Genomic DNA, 20,647 nt, shown 5'->3' with positions numbered 1-20,647 from the left:
CAAAACTTAAATTTTACATTCTTACTATATTTTACATAAATAATATCGATGAAGTTCAGAACCACAATGCACTTACCATGATGTACCGGAAACGAAAGAATTGCACAGGATATAGTTGAATAAGAGAATCAATACCAAGACTGAAACCTTACGATCCCTATATCTTCTTATACGTTTCACTTGATTTCTTTTTTTTTCTAGTACTACCAACATAACAGCAAAAAATTTTCCTAGAATATTTTGAAATATCGATAGTGATTCGCCTGACACTTCAGAAAATGTGATAATAATAAAATTGTGTTATCAGCAGTGTAAATTCAATATAACCTATATTGTTGAATATTTAGAGTACAGACTAGAGAAATGAATGACAATGAATTTACCATTTATTAAAAATTTTTCGAACTTAACACATAGGATCTTAATTAATCACTGTCAATATAAAAATAAAAGCAAGTTATTATTATGTAATAATAATAAAGTAGATTTAATAAGATCAAAAACAACCAATCCCACTCTATATGAAATCAGGCGAAATGCTAAAAAATCTATTAATATATATGGATACTTTTTGCTGGTGAGTAATATAATAAATATATTTTCTTTCATTATAATCCACAAATAAAAAACTCATAATACAATGAATTTAAGGTTGTACCAATTTCAACATTTTTTCTTGGTACATGGCAATTACAAAGACGTCAATGGAAGTTAAAATTAATAGAGGATTTACAAACTCGAATAAATGCTGAACCTATTGATTTAGTAGAGAAGTAATTACAATATAGATATAAAAATATAATAATTATAATAAAACAAATAAATCTTTTTTATCAAAAATTGATCAATTAGTATGTGAGAATATAACATTAATTTTTCAGTATCAATCAACTAGACGCTTTGGAGTATTATACTGTAAAAGCAAAGGGTAAATTTTTACACGAAAAGGAATTCCTTGTTGGACCTAGATCTGTAATTCATCATAATATCGATACGGACACAGGAAATCTATTTAGTAGAAGAAATACTAATGGATGGAATGTTATCACACCATTTAAGGTAGAAAATCAAGAGTATGTATATTTGAATCTATGAAAGATATTTAAGTATATAGTTTTATATAAACCACTTTCTATAAATGTTTAACTGTTCTAGTTTAACAATCTTAGTAAATCGTGGTTGGATATCTGAAAAAGCAAAAAATTTGCCACTTAGTAAAATTGAAGATACTATTGAAATTAATGGTATCGTAAGAAAAGAAGAATCTAGACCAGCTTTTAATCCTTCAAATAAACCTAAATATGGAATATGGTATTATAGGTAAATTAAAAATTATATTTTTTATTATAGAAAAAACTACCTTATATACTTATATAAGTATGATTTTTTAGAGACGTAACAGCTATGGCCAAGATGGCTGATACTTCACCCATATTTATTGATTTATGGTCCGTAAAAGATCCTCCTGAGGGTCCACTTAGTTGTCAAACTAGAATTACATTACGAAATGAACATTTTTCTTATATGGTTACTTGGTATACCCTCTCCTTATGTACTGCAACCATGTGGTATAAAATTTTTATAAAGAAGCTACCATTGGCTTAATTAGCACAAGTTTAAAGGTATTAATAATGAAAACTTGTATTTGTACATTATGCATATATAATAAATGCAACGCATGTAAAATTTTTTGCCATGAATACCTGTCACAATTTAATGAAACTCCTTCTATTTTATAGCATGCACTATCAGACTGATGTCTTTACGTTTTCATTTTATGTGATAATAATAATAAATAAATGGTATATCGATTTTTAATCGAAGATATAAAATGTAATTTCATGACACAATTATATGTATATATTTTTTTATATTATAACTTATATAATTTAGATATAATTTATTTGTTCATTACAAAATATTTTTTATTATCTTATTTTTTATAAGATATTTAATAAAATGAACGAGTGTTTAACTTATAATCATAGATTTCTTTATTTTATAACGCAACAAGTGAGTACTCCATTTATAGGAGGATATTAATTGCTCCCAGAAACATTATTTCCCATATATATAACAACAATAACAGCGATAATAGCGATCATTATCAGCAAAACTGCTAACAGTAGTATATAGTACATTAACGAATGAGCATAGAAAATATCTTTATACAAATATGAAAATATACAATATACAAATTACATCAATAGTGTGTACATTCTTTTATGTAATATTATAATAAAATAGAGCGATATATCATTAATAATTAAATGACGATGAACGCAGGACCCACTTGTAAACACGTCAATATAATTAGATAAAAGGAACACCTTTATACCCCATTTATCGTTATCTAAATTTATGATACTCTGCGGCCGCATAGCAAATCTTGTGAGAGATATGATTACTGATATAATGGAAAAGGCATCAAACTTAACGTTGTCGTGCCAGTGGTCATAAAATACATCGGCATATTAATCGTACCGATCATACGGTTGTTTCGAACGAAAAGCTTTCGTTTTATTGTCGCAATTGATTATACCAATATTAATTTAAATATTAATACGAAAGGAATAAATAATTCTCTCGTGCAAGATATATAATTCATGAAATAAATTTGCTTACGTATCCAGATATAAGATATAATAATCATAATAATTTCTTATGATTACGGAATACAACGCAAAATTAATATTTGAGTAAATTTGATTATGTTTATTTTTTACTATACCTTATCGTTTACGTAGATTTTATTCGTATTTATATATAATACACGTGAATTTCAAATAAATTCACTTTTCTGTTTTTTTTTCTTTTCTTTTCTACAACGTAGAAGTCAGAAAGTTAAGAAAATTTCTATTCTATTCAACAGCCCACCTCGTTGTGCAGATGTTATCAATGAAGGATTGATTCTTACCCCTATTCCGTTCTTCAAAAAGAAGTTACACTTACTAAAGAAGAAGTATATGCCTAATAAAGTTCTTATAAAAATCCGTAGATGATATTCCTTTAGACCGTTCGATCGAAACTATTCTTTGAAGCATGTAATACCGACTATCGTTCTTTCTTTAAATTTTTCACAATTCTATTTTACTACTAGCTAAGAACTGTTTTACCAAACCAAGTGCGTGTAACATCTACAAGGAGTAGGAGAGTATTAAAAGTATATTGAAGTCCTCGGTTTATTCGTTGAGAATGCAAGTGCGTACAAGAGCATTGCATACAGAGTAAGGATCGCAATTACTGCTGGGTCTTCTATCCTCAAGATAACCCTTCTTTTCTTCGGCTACACCTCGAGGTATACGAATACTGACGTTACGATTGGCTACGCCAGCGCTAAAATCGTGAATACTGCTGGTTTCGCATTTGCCGGTCAATCTGCGCTCGTTATCCTTTCCTCCACGTGGATCGTAGGCTTGAATGTGTCTGAGGTGTTGTTTGCTGAGCTTATCAATGGCCTTCTCGATCTCTGAGATACCATTCTCTTTACGCATAGATTTTGTAGAGAAGTTCGTGTGAGCTCCGGCTCCGTTCCAATGGCCATCGACCGGTTTCGGATCAAGAGTTACAATCACACCGTATTCTTCAGCAACATAATGAAGAATGAATCTTGCGATCCAGAGATCATCGCCAGCGCTTATACCATTGCATGGACCTACTTGGAATTCCCATTGGGAGGGCATCACTTCGGCATTCGTACCGGCGATCTTAACACCGGCGTAAATGCATGCTCTATAATGAGCCTCAACGATCTCACGACCTATGACTTTGTTTGCGCCAACACCGCAATAATATGGACCTTGGGGACCTGGAAAACCATTTTTAGGCCAGCCTAGAGGCTTTCCATCAAAGTCTAAAAGGGTGTATTCCTGTTCGATACCAAACCAAGGATCCTCGTCTTTAACTGCTTCCATCGCCTGATTACATTTGTAGCGTTCGTTTGTTTTCGTTGGAGTTTTATCGCTAGTATAGGTATCGCAGAGGATCAGCTTGTTGTTACCACGTCGGAATGGATCGTTGTAAATTGCTATAGGGTAAAGATATATCTCGCTATTGCTTCCTTCTGCCTGGTACGTTGAGCTACCATCGTAAGTCCACGTTGGTAGTTCTATAAGAAAATGTATCTTATTAATATCATTATCGATAGAGGAAATCTCAAGACTTATATTAAGATAATTTTTATCTATATAAAAAAGTAATAATTGTACTATCGATCGTATATTTCTTAATTTGTATTTTTATCACTGTTAGAATTTTATGTCCGTTTTTAAATTATTGATAAGATGTTTTTAAAATTTCTTTCGATTTTAATCTTGTATATGTTGTGATACTATTTATCTTTTTTTTACATCGATCTGATCAAGTAGAAAAGATAGCGATTTATCATTTTGCTACTACGCGAATTGTTTCTAATGTAAAAGAATTGAATGAAAGATTCGAACGGATGTGGCATGCACAATTATACACCCTCATTGTGATTCTACAATAGTCTCGTTATGATGGGTAAGTTGTGACCTCTGTCGTGGTTTGCAATCAAGGACAAAAATAAAAACAAACGACAGAGGTGCGTTATCTGCATCACTTACGCAAATTTAATTAACATAAAATGTAAATTTGTTTATTTTCTTGTGATTGGAATATGAATCGATTATGTCATTCTTAAGATAATTCAATAAACTCTTGTTGATTATTACTACTTTAGTATTCGTTACTATCGGACTCTTTGCTAATGTTAACAAATTAAATAATCTTATTCCGCTTCCTAATATAATTCAATTTCTAAGCCAACTTCGTTCAGTGAGAGTTATTAAAAAAAATATATATAAAGTCTTTTCAAATACGTTACGTGACGATGTAGATCTATTTTTATTATATCTGGTATTCTTGCGTAATTTAAAATTCATACACCGTGAGGACGATTCTGATACGAAAACTTCATGAATTTTCTAAAATACCAACCAGAAGGATGTTTTGGTATGAAGTCCAAAGTTCGGGTTTTAGATCTTAAACCTTCGCCTGTACCATCGATCCAAATGTATCTTGCTTGAATTGCATTATCCGGTTGCGGCAGGTCGAGATATTTGTTTAGTATAGTCTTGTCCAAAGCTGCATTCGGCGAATCTTTTAATATAGTACGCGACATTGTGGTGCTGTAATACATATAAAAAGAATATGTTAAACGTAAATCGTTATGAAGGACATCGAATATCGATGAGATCCTATCAGAGATTATCGGAAATTTTCTAAGCATGTCAAAATATCTTAAGCTTGGGCCGTCGAATGTTTAAGCTAACGATGTATGTTCCCATCAATCAACAATGATAAAGTATTGACGAGGACAAGAAACGTAATCGTGCATTATTGCTGCACTTGTTTCAAGAATAGACTTTGCCACCTGAATCGATCCTACTCTCCTCCTTTTTCTCGTTAAAGAGATAATATCGAAAAGCGATAAAACAACGAAACGAGACAATTCCGTATCATGTTCTATCATAAATTCATAATATTGTTACTTTAGCTCGTTATTGTAGAATATATGTAATATATTTAAAGTTAAATAAGTAATAATATTTTTATATATATTTCGTAACAAGATTTTATTTAAAATGATATTTTAATCTATCATTTTTTTATAAGTATTATATTATTTCCTGCCTTGATACGTGAATCCATTACAGCTAGAATAACGAAAATAACAAAAGACTCCAAACTTATTAAGAGTTTCAAATTTCGAATTATATTTAAAGTAATTAGAATTTTTTGTCATATATGTATGTAAATTTGTAGAGATTTGAAATGCTTCAGATCTAAAAGGTAGTAGTAATGAAATGTTTCACTACTAAAAGTGAAGTTCACTTTAAAAAGAGAGAAAAAAGTAATGCGATGGTGGTGCCGTCTGATGGAAATAACGTACGACTTGTTGCACATCCATCGTCCACGACGTAAGCTCGTGCATCCACGATGATGCAGCTGGTACGGGAGACTCAGACAGAGAAGAAAGAGAGAGAGGAAGAAGAAGATTGAAGAAGAAAAAAAGAGAAGCTCTTTATTTATCCTTGGGCGGCACGAAAAGATAGGTGCGCCCACGTTTCATGCGTGTACCACGCGATTCGTGCGTGAAAGCACAATCCTACTACGACGATGATCCTACCACGAATGATGAACTGATGTCATTCGTTCCAATTCGAAATCAAAATTATTCTTTAAAATTTTGTTGCAATAGTATCTCCTAAATCGTATATTAAAATCATTCATAATTATTTATTTTAAAAGTGATTGTTTTGAAATCATTTGAATACTAGATCAAATACGTAAAAAGAAATATTTAAAATTTATTCTTTAAAATGGTTTCTATTCGTAATCATTATTTAAAATCATTTAGGTATTGTTCTTTTGGGTGGACGCTGAAAAAATTCCACTCCATTTTACGGACTTTAATCGATACCATAAAAGAAGTTTCATGGTATGAGAAGAAGGGAGATGATCGAAAGAGAAAGAGAAAGAGCAATGACTCTTTTGAATACATGAGAAGGTCCACACGATGAAAATAAGGATGTAATGTATGTGTGTGTGCATGTATGTGAATGGAAAATTTCGACGCTCTCTCCTGTCCCATAATGAAATAAATCGAAAAAAGAGATAGAAACATGGAGAGAGAAAGAGAGAGACAAGTTATAATTGTTTCAATAATAAATGATCTTTGAAAAATGCTTGACAAAAGCACAAATTATTGAATTGCTATTAATCGTCATTAAATGGGTTGAATTATAGTTAATTTTTCATCAAAAAAAATATTAAATACAATTTACAATAATTAACTTCAACGATGTTAGATATCTAATTTATTAATTACTAATTTTTTTTATGTCCTCATTTATTCTTTTTGATTTACATTGTCTATGTTTGTACGAATATATATATATATATATATATATATATATATATATTCGTACAACATATATATATATATATATATATATATATATATATATATGTTCTTGTTTTTTAATTTTAATAATATAACCGGAAATATGCGAATCATTTCGAGGAAAAGACGACGAAGAACCGTATAGTATAAATCAAGAAATAAAATATAGAATAAAAAAGGAAAATAAAAATAATGAAAATGTGTATTTTTTTCTTTTTTTTTTTTCTTATATTAAAGTATAATTAACGATCATGTTATGTTTTTTCATTATTTGTTTTTTTCTTAGAATTGATTGTATTGTTCGTATCGATCTTCTGATTTGTCTCGCGTGATTGCAGATTGCTCCAAAAAATCAAAATGAATGTTCGTTTATATGTAATTTGTTCTTGCACGGGATTGCGTTTCTCTCGAAACGAATTTGGTTCTTAAAAGGAGATACGAGAGGATTGCTCCATTCTTATCGTTATTTTATCATATGAGAAACGATACGAGAAATTTTCGTCATTGTTGAAACATTAATAACGCTATTAAAGAAATGGAAAGAAACCATGCTGTTAATATCAGAAAATTCTTTATAATTTTAATTTGGGTTTGAAAGTTTGAGTCCAAATCTTTTAAAGTTTCTTCATAATTGTTCTTTTTTCTTCTTCTCGATAATAATGTTGATAATAACGTTTATAATGATAACAATTACAACGACTACGATAATTTTGAAAATAACTTTGCGAATAAGTACTGCTAGTGACTTTTTGAAATGCTTATGTAGATGCATAGGTATAAATCGTAATTACGACACAGACGACCTCGATTATATCGATTATATTAATGATTTTCGAGACAGCTCGTTGTTAGATTCATAAACAGCTTGCACTATGTCCTTTGCTTCGATGTCCTTGAGCGATTTTTCCATCCGAAGGACAAATTGAGATGATCTTTATATTTTTTTGCGTGTATTACTGGCACTTGTTGGAATATATATACATATATTGTATGTATGTATGCGTACACATAAATAAATAAATAATTTAGCTGCCCCATTGTCTGGACATAATAAAAGCCAAATGGTGAAAATAAATTGTAAGGTTAATGCACTTTGCTTTGAACTCGGGAGGATCATCAGAAGTCATTTTTTCATTCTCTCTTTCTCACATGTTAGAGCTCTAAGTTTCTAATCTTTTTTTTAGTGACGCCTCCTAGTCCTTTCTGTTTAATATAATAATGACGACATTAACGAGATTAAATGGCCACTTATCTATAGGTATATATGTATATACATATGTACGTATTATCCTCTTTCGTTAGCTGATACTCTCATTCAAGGTTTTTAATACATAATATGCAATATATACATATATATTATTAAAATATAACGGTAATATATATTATAAAATATAACACTGTCGATTTCGTACGATCGATGAGTGTAAACAAAATCGATCACCGAAATACTGAGATTTGTGAAAAATTTCCTAACGGCATGTTTCTACCTATATATACATAAAAATGTTATAGAACGAATTTACATATCTCGTTAAATAGAATAACGACGAAGAATTCGTTACGTTAATTACAACGTCTATTTCGCTGTTATTATTCTTCTATCCCACAAAGAAACACAAGAGAAATAATGTCGCTCCTTTGTTCCTTGAATTTTATTCGTTCTCGACGATTTTAGACGTTTCGTTGAAAATCGAAAGAAAAAGAAAAAAAAGAACAGAATCGACCAAATTAGCCATTCGTTCTGGACAATTTTTATTAACTTCATTGTCTGATAATGTCTATAATTATAAGAAAAAACGAATCGATTTAAAAATCTTTTTTTTCTTTTTTATTTTTCTACGAAAAGATATGGAAAGACAAACGAGTGGGAAGACAAATCTCGATGGGAAGTTTCCTTAATAATAATTCTTCAGTAAGATTCTATCATTTATAAGAACAAAGAAATAACATACGTGGAATCTATACACGTGGTGTATAGGTTCTGCGCAATAAGGTCAGACGAGATCAAAGGTATAATTTACCGGTTTTTAGTTAGCAGGAAGGCTTCTTATATAGAAAGTTGCATGAGAAAAGAAGAGAAAATGCTCTCAAAACCGAATCGTTTGATCTGTCTTCAAGGTCTTAAATCAATCAGTTGAGTGATCGATAAAGAAAAAGATAAAGAAAAATCTTTATAATAAGATTTAGTTAAAAAGAAACATAAATATCTACGTAAATTTTTATTAACTTCATAAATTGTTTAATGAGTACGTTTGACCTTTTATTTGATAATAATAAATAATATATTCCATCACGCTGCGACCATGAGTCGATTTCTGAAATAACTAAACACATGTTTCGCATGATAGTTTACACTTTTTCTCTTCCTCTCTCTCCTCCTTTTTTCGCCTACAACGTTCTAAATTTGAATCTTATTTCGACATACAAATGTACAAGAATAACTGACCGATTTTTAAGTTTTTCACGGCTCAAAAATTGTATCTTATACCTTATGCACTCTTATACTTATATGTATGTGTATATACGTATTACATACAATGGCAAATGCTTTATCTAAAATTCAATGCACCAAGGCCATCGTATTCAAGTCAGACGTTCACTCGACAAACTGATTGCCATTTAAATATTTTGCTAAATAACAATCTAAGAAAACTTTTTGATTAGCATTTGCTTGTTTTCTTAAGTCAAATAAATTTTGTTGTTGATAAAAATCAATCTATTTATAAAAACATACCTATTATGTTTCAATTAATCGTACCTGATGAAAAAATTTTATGGAATCCTCGAGGACAATGAAATTTCTTAAGAACGTATTATCTTTCTCGAATAAAATATACGAAAAAGACGAAACGAAGATGTTCTTGAAATTCTTCAGCGAAAAAATAAAAAGTTAACCAACCTGATACACCTGCTGATGGTGATCCATTTTTGCTTTTGACCAGTTGTGACCGATCGCAGAATCATGCTACCGCAAATCTTCACGAACATATTCGAGCTCATTTTTCTGACCGTTTGTTTTTCTTTTCTTTTTGTTTATATTGAGTATGAATCTTACTTGTTCTTAAATTTTTCTGATTATCACGAGATTTTGGGTAAAGGATAAATGATCTTTGTTTGGACTTTCTTTTTTCCTCTCTTGGGCTTGAGAAAGAAGAGAGAAGAGAAACGATGTAGTAAACAATAAAAAAAGGAGAAAGTATTAATCGGTTAAAGAAAGAAAAATCCTGTCGAGAACGGTGAGAGCAACGCACTCTCTACTGGCGGTGGAAGAGAAAGAGTGGTACCTTTTATATGGGTACCCCCTCTCTTATCTTTCTCTTTCTTTCTCTTTCTTCTTTTTCGCTTGGTTCGACTTTCAGTACCATATAGCATACTATTACTATTTTGTTTTCATGTAAATTTTCGAAGCTTTGACCCTTTTGTAAACAAAAGTCTTCTAGTCGATATTCTTACTCTTTCTTTTGAATCGTCATCTCTCTTTTTTCTATCTATTTATTTATTTATCTGTCTGTCCTTTTATTGTTCTTGTTAATGTAATTATATGTACACACACACGCACGCATATATATACGCACAATGAATCACTTTAATATTTGAATAACATGATCGTTCTATTGATTCATTTTATGAACAATAAATATTAGATAATGAATTTAACTCTATGGCTAAACTAATAGATGTTTGTTCGTCGAAAAGATTCGTATCTCTTCGCGAATTATCTAGCTGATTTACATCTGATTATTTTTAATCGACAACTAGATATTTTTAAAAGTGACGAAACGTGTTAATAAGATTGAGATATATTTTATATAATAATAATACCATTGAATAAATACCATTGATAAAAGCATCTGTTGAAGTCAATGGCATATTAATTAATCACGATTCTATGTAACCATTCCCATTCTAATTGGCTATGAGGATAAGTAAATGAGAAATATAAAACTGAAAAACAGATTTTTATATTTTACGTGGCTAGAAGAAGATTTATATAAGTTTCTAGCTCTTTCTTCCTTTTTCTCTTTGAAATTTTATATCATATTTGTTAGCTCAATTGAAAATGAATTGTCAAAAGAAAAGAAGAAAAGAAAGTCTTCAGATAAGAATCAATAATGAAATTAGTGTAACCATAAAAATAAAAAATCATTGAGAAGAACAGACGTTCCGATTGCTGTCAATGTTATCACAGAACTTTATCTTAAAAATGGATAAACTGAAAAGCTCTAGTTCTAATGGTCACGGATCGCATAATCGACGGAACTGAGTTATCGAGTTAGAGTTAAAGTTAGAGTTAAAGTTAGAACTAAAATAGAATAAAAGTTTCACTTTCTTACAATGAGTATAATCAATATCGTTCTGTCATCGTGATGATTACACATTTGGATAATAGTTATATTTATTACTTAAGTTAATTAATAATTATTTATAATAAATTAGTCGCTGTTTTTAAAATAATCTTTCTGATTTTATTTTATTTTTGTTTCGAATAAGATAAAAAAGAAAAAAAAGATAACTGTTCTTTTTATTTCTTTCTTTTTCCCTCGTTTATCACTATCTCCTTGAACAAGATAAAAAGACAACGAATATCTTACTAACGTCCTCAGCTCTACTTTTTTAACTTTCTCTTTTCTCAAGAATTCGAACTTCTCGATTAACCAATATGCAGTAACGTGAGCGTGTAAATTTTACCTATCAGGTATCCTCGATTAAATAATCGACGCTTCGATGAGCACGTACTTCATATCAATATCATTATCAGTAAGAAGTCGACATGGTATAAAGACTTTTAACATTGTAACAAATCTCAGTTAAAAATTATTAGCGATACTATTAATAATATAACTATTACGTACGCTAAAGTTCGCTTACAGAAATCTTGCGATTACTCAGTCCTTCATTATATATCTTTGACCTTCTTATCATTTCTTTAAATACAAAGAAAAAGAGAGATAAAAAAATAAGTAATAAATAACTTAAAATCTTTGACACTCAGGAAATTTGTGTTTTATAAACAGATCTCTTTCATAGATTAAAAAATTAGATTAAAAATTAAAATAAATAAGAGACACGTAATATTGAAATGTAGAGTACTATAACTTGTAGAAGAAAAAAAAGAATTTTTGTCGACGAATTTATATGACGAGTATTGTAAATATTATTAATTTTTCACTACTATTATTATTCACTATTATTATAATCATTCAATATTATCGTGTGAAGCATGAAAAATATAAGAATTGATAAAGGAACGTTTAATTAGTATCGTTACACACCGGTTATTTTTCTTTTTCATTTTGACGCTTACTTCATCATGTACAATAAATATATACACACACACACAAGTGAAATATACTTGTCTCTCTAAATTTAATTGATGTTTATTTACACGATCTCATATTCTTAATGAATTAAGATTTTACGATATTGTTCTGTAAATATCGTAATGTTTAATTTATAATTTTTTTAATAATACGTATGTTAGATAACATTTGTATACGATCTGAACATGAAATAAATCGAAAGTTTTCTATTGATTATTTAAAATTCGTTTATGATATTTAATTATCAAAATTACGATTATCGTTACTGTACACTATAATTATATTCATGATAAATCATTTTATGATGTATGTATAAAGGTTCCTTACATTATTGCATATAGTACGATGGGAGGTTTATTCGTGCATCAAATACAAACTTTCTAGGATCTCGCGATAATAGAAGCAAAGTGCGACACGATAAAGCGTTCCACTGACCTAGACTGGCCAAATAGTACTTGCATAGACCTTCCATTTAAGAACTAAACTCCTTAAAAGCAGTGTATTAATCTGTGGCGATCGAATTGAATTAACTTGTTTTTTCTCTTATTTTATTCAGCGATAATAAAAAGAATTGGTCGAACGAACGAGGAAAGAACTTCAAACGTATCGATCATTAGATGTTTCAAGAAATGTTCAAAGTTATAAAAAATTAAAAGTTTGCATGACTATTAAATGAAAACATCGGATCCATGTTAAATTTATTTCGAAATTGCGAAAGTTAGAAACATTAAGTTGTTAAAAATAAAATCTTAAACGAAGAAGATAATGATAAGATTAAAGAGTTGTTAAATTAAATCAATGTTGTACTTTCAATTTCGAACATTTGTAACTTTTTGTCAAAATGACATTCTTGATTGATATATTGAATCTCGTAAGAATGGAAGTTTCGTTACTTGAAATGATAATAAAAAAAATATTGATCATTCCGTAGTAATTTTCCGATAGTTTCTAGACATTAATCTATAAGAATACTTTCAAAATGAAGGGTCACATGCTGAGTGACATACCCTAAGAACGAACGAAATTGAAAGGAAGCCATGAAATCGATCACGAAACGTTTATTATTTGTTCTGATGATGATCGAGGGCATTCGGTCACTTAAGGATTATTCATCTAATGGATCTATTTTTTTAAATACATATAAGCGACTCTACAAGTTACATTTCTTCAATGTCATTTCCTGTTTGTCTGATCATGTATTATAACAAATTTTTCGTTTAATTGAAAAACAAAGAAAATTAGCTGGAACAGCTGTTGCTTTTTCTAACCGTTGGTTTTTCATCAAGAATGACGTCATAAGTGAATAAATTAATATATTGAATTTCTTCCTTTTATCGTGAAACGTATTGTATGTATAATTTATTACATAACGCGTTCCGATCGACATTTTAATTTTCACTTCGTAAATTAAACGTTTGAGAGATACTTCGACCTCACTGTTCATAACTTTGCACATATATATTACGTATTCATTTGACTTCGAATTAACGAGTTATACCGCATAATTATGATTTTCATTCGTATCTCTTATTCACGTATTTTTAAATACAAAGGTACATATTTGATTAAGAAAACAGAAAATTATGTGTATAATTATTAATAATTCCGAATGATGATAAAAATTTGTTTTAGCACTACTTAAAGTAATTTATTTCTAATATATTCTTTTGTTTGCACGTTACTATAAATTAAAGTAAAAATACATCATATTTTATCTATTTATCACGTTTCGAGTAATTAAAAAGCACCGATGTATAAAGATTATCACGATTCAATCGTTATCGTTCTTCGTTTGAGATTTATGCTTATATTCCCGTATTTTCCACCTCATTTCAGATCGAAAGTACCATAGAGTATAAAGTATACGTTGGTAACCTAAATAGATAGTCTATCTTTGGCAAGTATCATCGTATGAGATATTGTGTGAATTCGCAATCGTTAATAACAATCAGATACAAGATTATTTTGATTGACGTGTTGTATTATAATTCGCTATTGTTCTCTATAAAAAAGAATAAATATCTATATTTTGAAAAAATTTTGATAGTATTAAATCATAATCGATATTCTATGATGATTGTAAACGTTTACGTATACGTATATAAAATAATAAAAACATTGAAATGAAAACATTTCTAAACAAATTTCCAAATGTTTTTCTCATCTCTATCTTTGATCTAATTATTTTGTACAACGCAATATTTTATTACTGATATTTCAATCGACAAATTTTTGGCAGATGTAACTTCGAAGAAGCTGGCGAACGTGTAACGAGTTCCCACACGTTTTCTACATGATTACGTATACATAATTTCGTACAAAAGCAAGAAACATGAGAAGAACTGAAGAAAAAGAGGAAGATAGAAGATAGAAATCAATGGAAGATTTTCAGGGTCATCAGAACGCATGAAGAGCATTTTTCTGCTCACCTTAGCAAAGCTAAACAGGCTAAGAAGAGAGCGTGCGAAGGGACACGCAATTCTGTGCCAACTATTTCCGGCTAACATCAAGGCCTCCTCCTACTCCTCTTCCCTTTCTTCACTTACCTTCAACCATCTTTACCATCCACCTCCAATTCTCTATTTCTCCTTCTCTCTCTCCCTCTCTTTCTTAAAAGCTCAACGTTCATTGCCAAGGACTTCACTCTGCTTCTTCTTACATAATCGAATGATAAATAAAAACAAAGAGGAACGCAAAGAACTCAATTCTTTATATATATGTATATAACGAGACTAATTTACATGATTAGATACTGATTTATATGATTAGATAATGGGAATAAGAGATGCAATTGTAAGAGATAAAAAAATTCTATTCGAACGTATTGTAAGTATTGCTAATTGTTCGTTAATAATAAAAAGAAATAAAGAGAATAGTTGTATTTATTATTAGGGAAATATCGAGCCTTTACTTTTGTTTTGATTGCGCAAAATTAATATATGAAGTACGCCTTAATAAACGCAACCCGTCGTGAACTGAGCTATATCAGCTGTTTACAATTATTCATTGTTCCTTTTAATCAAACTTGCTTCTTCTCTTTCTCTCTTTCTCTCTCTCTCCCTCTCTCTCTCTCTCTCAGCAATGATACGATAAAAATGGAGCATTAACGAAACGATAAAAACGAATAAGATAATAATTAAATGAACGTAATAAGTGACTTTTTTAGAAGAAACGTATCAAGTTAGCCTGTTAACTCCATCGGAAATAGAAACACATACACAAGAAACGCGTATGTTCGTCTAACGCGCTCGAATTGGTTAGTACGAACGATCGGAATTCTGCCTATAAAGTTGCCAAGTTTATTTTACATCAATTAGATATCAATAATACGATTCAATACTTTTTTTATACGTGTTTGTCTGCTTAGAATATAATAAAAAATCTTTAAATTATTATTATATAATACAATAAAATTATAATCATTTTAATCACAATATAGTCATTATAAATATTAATGAACTGAAAACAGAAAGAAAAATAAAAATGATACTTCATTACAAAAAAGACAACGATCGAAATGTACACGTGCAACGTATATATTGAAAGTAAAATTTACACAGAAACGGAAGCTATTCTTCCTACGCGTTTTTCTCATAAACATCAACAAAGTCTAATCCAAATGTATCACGGCTATTGGATGGTATTTTCACGAACTCTAAAAAGTCGTTTAAAAAAGAATTTCATAATAAACTTGAATTGAAGAACATGGGTAAATCGATTAACTTGGATACAATATTTAAATTTAATTAAACTTCCTGTCAAAACGTGGGCGATGACTTCTTGATATAACATGAGCGAAATTGACTTTAAATAATTAAAATCACTCTCGTGGAGAAGAACCCGAATGGACTTAATACAAATAAATACCTAAGTTCAATTCTACTCCTGATATAGTATGTAAGACGATGTAACACTTGTTAACAATAAAACGAACACTTCATTTAGACGAAAACGTAAAGACGCGTGCGATACAGTAACTTCGCCGAGTACGACTGCCAGGTAACTGCCGTCGAAGTTATACATGACATGAAAGAGTATAAGAGAGTTCGAAAGAGGCGTAGTTTAGTATAGATAATGCTTTCGAAAATAGGATCGTGAGTCAAAAGTCTACCACACGTAAATTAGGTTTCTAGATGACGAGTGTGTCGACCGTAAACGAAACTATGTCGTATTATCCTTTGTACGGTAGATAAAATAAAAAATATCTTTATTTTGAACTTTGTACATCTTACATATGTAACATAGACCTTAAAAACGACCTTTGAATGATGATTGCTATCTACGTAATCTTACTTCGATATTATTATTAAATAAATATTTAAATTCTGTGACTTGTCCTCGTATCATATCGTTTATAATTTATCAAATTTAATAACGAGCTAAGATGAATTTCTTTTAATATACTTGGTCCATTCAACGAGTAGTAAATGAATTAATTTTAAATAATATCAATGAAAAAACACGAGGAAGTCTATCCGCAACTTGTAAAGAAATCATTCGCGGAATATTTCGTACGATATATCGATGAACTTTCGCGCGAAAAGCACCCCGCTATGCTACACGACGTACAACGAATTATCTTGTCGTGCATCTTCCTGGCGTAACAGAGACCCCTACATTGTGCTTGGAAACGATATATATATATATATATATATATATATATATATATAAGTGGGACAACATTATTGATACGATCATTTCTTTTTAATAATTTCCAATTCTCTCTCTCTCTCTCTCTCTCTCTCTCTCTCTTCCTCTCTCTCTCTCTCTCTTTCTCTCTCTCTCTCTATACATATATATAAATATATATATATATTTTATATATATATATATATGTGAAATATCTGAAATATTTAAGATGTCTTGATAATCTTCGAAAAAAGATAAAGAATCAAACATATGTATGAGAACTATCGAGTGATTTAATCGTAATCTTGAGTTAAGCCTTGAACGACTTCGTCATTATTTACTAAGAACATTTCAAGTATTTAGAAGAATATTTATGAAGGATTTATTAAAGAAGACGAATATACACATATCATGAAAAGTATTTAATTATTTTAATTTCGTATGGATAATCACGTAAACTCGCAACTCGCGTGAATGATCGATCACTACACAAATGAAAGAAAGAGAAAGAAATTCTTGTCACGCGTTAGAAAGCTTACGTCAATGTTAAATAAAATGATTCGCGAATACTTAGTGTTAATTAGCAAGTTGTTTGAACGAATTAACGAGCGCACGAAAGACTGCTACGATATAAATATCTATTTTAAAGAGTGTTCTTTAAAACTGATTTTAACGTATCACTCACCAATCTACCAACACTAAAACTAACTGACATTACTTTTGTGATAACTGAGAAGGAACTGAGACTGTCATAGCTCCCCGAATTGCCGCAAAGTCCATACGTTCACCCTACTTTTCAAGAATTCCAAGCAAACTTTAGACTCAACCATAAAGATCGCTCGATATCATTTCCCTCTTTTTCTACTTTACTTGAGAATCGTTTAAACACTTAGCTTTGTTAGAATGTTATTTTGTTATACTACTTAACAAGAGTACTTGCATGAAGATACAACGCTTTCATCGCTTATAATCTTTGATAAGAACCACAATGTGTGTAATTATAACTAAGACCAATTAATTCTACGTCATATGAGTTCAATGAACATAGTACATATATATATATATATATATATGTTATTCGTTATTCGTAATCGTACATGTACATTATTAAACAGAGTTAAAATTTCGTGGACCGTTGAAAAATTGGAACGACCCAAGTCGTTCACACACGTATCGTATTTTCTCATTAATTAATGGGAGTGCTTAAAAGCTTTCTCTCTCTCTCTCTCTCTTTCTCTCTTTTTCTTTTTTTTCTATCTATCTCTCTCTTTTTAGCTAAACGTATTCTTCCAAGAGAATAATTTCGCGAATTGTTGTGCCTTCAATCCAATGATGATCTCTCGAATCCTTTTGCATTATCTTATACCGGACACGCGTGATTTGACCCTAATATGATGAAAGAACAGTCGCGTGTATCGATTTGACGATGCCGGACGCTTTATATCGTCATGGAGACATAGGAAAACAAATCGAATTCATTGTTAAAACTGTTTGATCCGCAGTAAGGAACGCGAGTTCATTCTATCAAGTACAGAAAAAATAAACGTATTCATTTGTGCGAGTTCGTTCAATGATCTTAAAAGAAAGACCGAGGATCTAAGAGAGATCCATAGTTTAGAAAGTCAACTAATCGTTTGAAATAATTAATTATTAATTATTCCGAATTCAATCGTAAATTTATTGATCAGGTCTTCGTGACTACTTGTAGTAAACAGGTTTTTCGATATAGAAGATATACCATCTAATTCATGTGAGATTTTAAAACGAACGAGTAAACAGGATGACGTGTTTGTCGATCGTGGCACTCTCGCACAGTGAAGGTGTGCGTACGACAAATATATCGTGCTACATGTGCGTTCTCTAAACCTGTATGAATATTATACATTTTTAAATATACGCATTTTAAATATACGTATAAAAAATCTACCAAAAAATTTTATTATTACATGAACATAAAGTATACGAAGTAAATATATTTATGTTATATGTGAAAAATTAATTATATACAATCTTATTTTCAATGTAAATATCTTAATCGTTTTTATCATAATTCAATTCATTATCATTAACTAAAATGTTGTATATTCTGTAGAAATTTCTTCACTCGAGAAATAAATGTGTTCGAGAATAGGAGTATGTTTGTATATCGTTTTTTATACCTCTTGATAAAATTAATTTCTCTACAACATTTCACTCAACATTCCTACTCATTTGCAATTAAAGATATTTTGGTGATAAGGTTGATCTCGTTATCGTAAAATTCACTGGTCAATACAATATGGTCATACGGTTGATTATGGACATATGTACAGGAAACGAAATAATCGTCGCGGCTATCATTACCGACGAACTGTATTACTGAGCCTACACCGTGCTAAATGAGTATAATCTATGAGACGTGTAAGTGTGCGTGGAAAATTTGGTGAAATGAATGATGAACCCTAATAATAACAATAAAAGATCTACCGAAAGGAGTAGAGAGCATAAATATAAAAGAACATATCGTGCTAGCTTGTTAAACATTCATAAGATTCGATATTTCTATTTTTGCAATGTAGGTCGGTGCCGTCGTCTTTGTGTCGTTTCATCAGATTATTTTACAAACAACACTTAGAAATTGTCAAAGTAATCATTAACATTTTACAAACGAAGAATCGGAATTCTTTTTAACGACTAAAAGTCTATCGACGAGGATTCATTTGTATTTGCATAACATAAAAACAAGTGAGTTATATTCACGAAAATAATTATTATCGTTTAAAGCTAAAAGTCTTATGTCACGCATTATGTCGTAATACGGAAAAAAGAATATTTATATCAACCGATAAGGAAATATTCATATTTTAAAAAGTTATTTGTAAGTTAAATCATTAAACAGTAGATTGCTTTGATATTATGTCGTGAAAACAAGTATGACGATTCTAAAATAATTATCTAAGTGATTGATAAGGAACACATTAATTGTTTTCATAAAAATATGAAGATTTTAAAAGAGATAAGTTGGATCTAAGTGGGTTTATCTTCTTATAGATAGATTAAAAATTCTTTAGAGAGACAAACAAAGTCATCGCCGAGTATCTGATCTAGCATTATCTGAGAATCCAAAAAAAATAAAAAATAAAAAAGAAGCTGCGGATATCCGACGGTAATGTAATACTATCGAATGATCATATGCAACCGATCATTTCTCCATCTAATTATTATCTAACTTGATACCTCGTATGTGTATATATAAAATAAAGATTATTATATGTTGTCTATCCTAAACAAAATATAACTTTACAATGTAAACTTTTCTAACCGCCAACTCTTACATTGATTTTTCTTAACTTGAGACAGAACTTCGATCGTTGATCCTTCAACTTTCATCGTATTAAATAAAAAAGAAAGATAAAGAACAAATTATCAATTCTATCGTTTGAAAATATTATCTACGAGTATAATAATGAATAAGGAAAGAAATATATATATCGCTCTTCTTAATATAATAAATTAATATAAAATAATGAAAATAAAAAGAATGTAAAGTGCACTCACTTAGAAATAAATCCACGCGTTCAAAAAGGACCGTCTTGAAAAGACTTCTTATAATGTTTGATCAATGCCACTCTAGGTCTTTTACGTTCTTCCTTCTACTATCCAATGGATAGTTCTTGATGAAACTAGCCAACTTGTGCCTGATAACACGATCTGCGATACTGCCGTACGAGCGCGCCCGCGATAACTTATGTAGGGGAGCGTTTCAGCGCAAGCGTCGCACACCCCGCGC

General features: G+C 30.2%; 2 protein-coding genes across 5 annotated transcripts; one reads left to right on the top strand and one right to left on the bottom strand.

The window, feature by feature from the left end:
* The first annotated feature begins 277 nt into the window (after positions 1-277).
* Positions 278-3,665, top strand: Surf1 (surfeit locus protein 1). 2 transcript variants are annotated; one of them, XM_085657450.1, is made up of 6 exons: positions 278-577; positions 652-773; positions 882-1,073; positions 1,156-1,320; positions 1,392-1,622; positions 1,740-3,665. In XM_085657450.1, the coding sequence occupies exons 1-5, from the start codon at positions 368-370 to the stop codon at positions 1,603-1,605; spliced, it is 903 nt and encodes a 300-aa protein (XP_085513576.1). In that variant the 5' UTR covers positions 278-367; the 3' UTR covers positions 1,606-1,622; positions 1,740-3,665. The 2 variants fall into 2 exon arrangements, with proteins under 2 accessions (XP_085513576.1, XP_035737109.2); XM_035881216.2 differs by having other exon boundaries at positions 1,392-3,665.
* Gs2 (glutamine synthetase 2) lies at positions 3,169-20,594 on the bottom strand. Of its 3 annotated transcripts, none has more exons than XM_035881213.2 (3): positions 20,416-20,594; positions 4,960-5,150; positions 3,169-4,108 (listed from the first exon to the last, which is right to left on the bottom strand). In XM_035881213.2, the coding sequence occupies exons 2-3, from the start codon at positions 5,141-5,143 to the stop codon at positions 3,183-3,185; spliced, it is 1,110 nt and encodes a 369-aa protein (XP_035737106.2). In that variant the 5' UTR covers positions 5,144-5,150; positions 20,416-20,594; the 3' UTR covers positions 3,169-3,182. The 3 variants fall into 3 exon arrangements, with proteins under 3 accessions (XP_035737106.2, XP_035737107.2, XP_035737105.2); XM_035881214.2 differs by lacking the exon at positions 20,416-20,594 and adding an exon at positions 16,117-16,267; XM_035881212.2 differs by lacking the exon at positions 20,416-20,594 and adding an exon at positions 9,828-10,167.
* Positions 20,595-20,647: the final 53 nt, after the last annotated feature.

The sequence above is a fragment of the Vespa mandarinia genome, chromosome 5 (genome assembly GCF_050613455.1).
Source record: "Vespa mandarinia isolate Hongniang chromosome 5, ASM5061345v1, whole genome shotgun sequence".
NCBI classification, from domain to species: domain Eukaryota; kingdom Metazoa; phylum Arthropoda; class Insecta; order Hymenoptera; family Vespidae; genus Vespa; species Vespa mandarinia.
The sequence above is the reverse complement of the archived record's forward strand: the minus strand, read 5'-3'. Positions and strand labels throughout refer to the sequence as shown.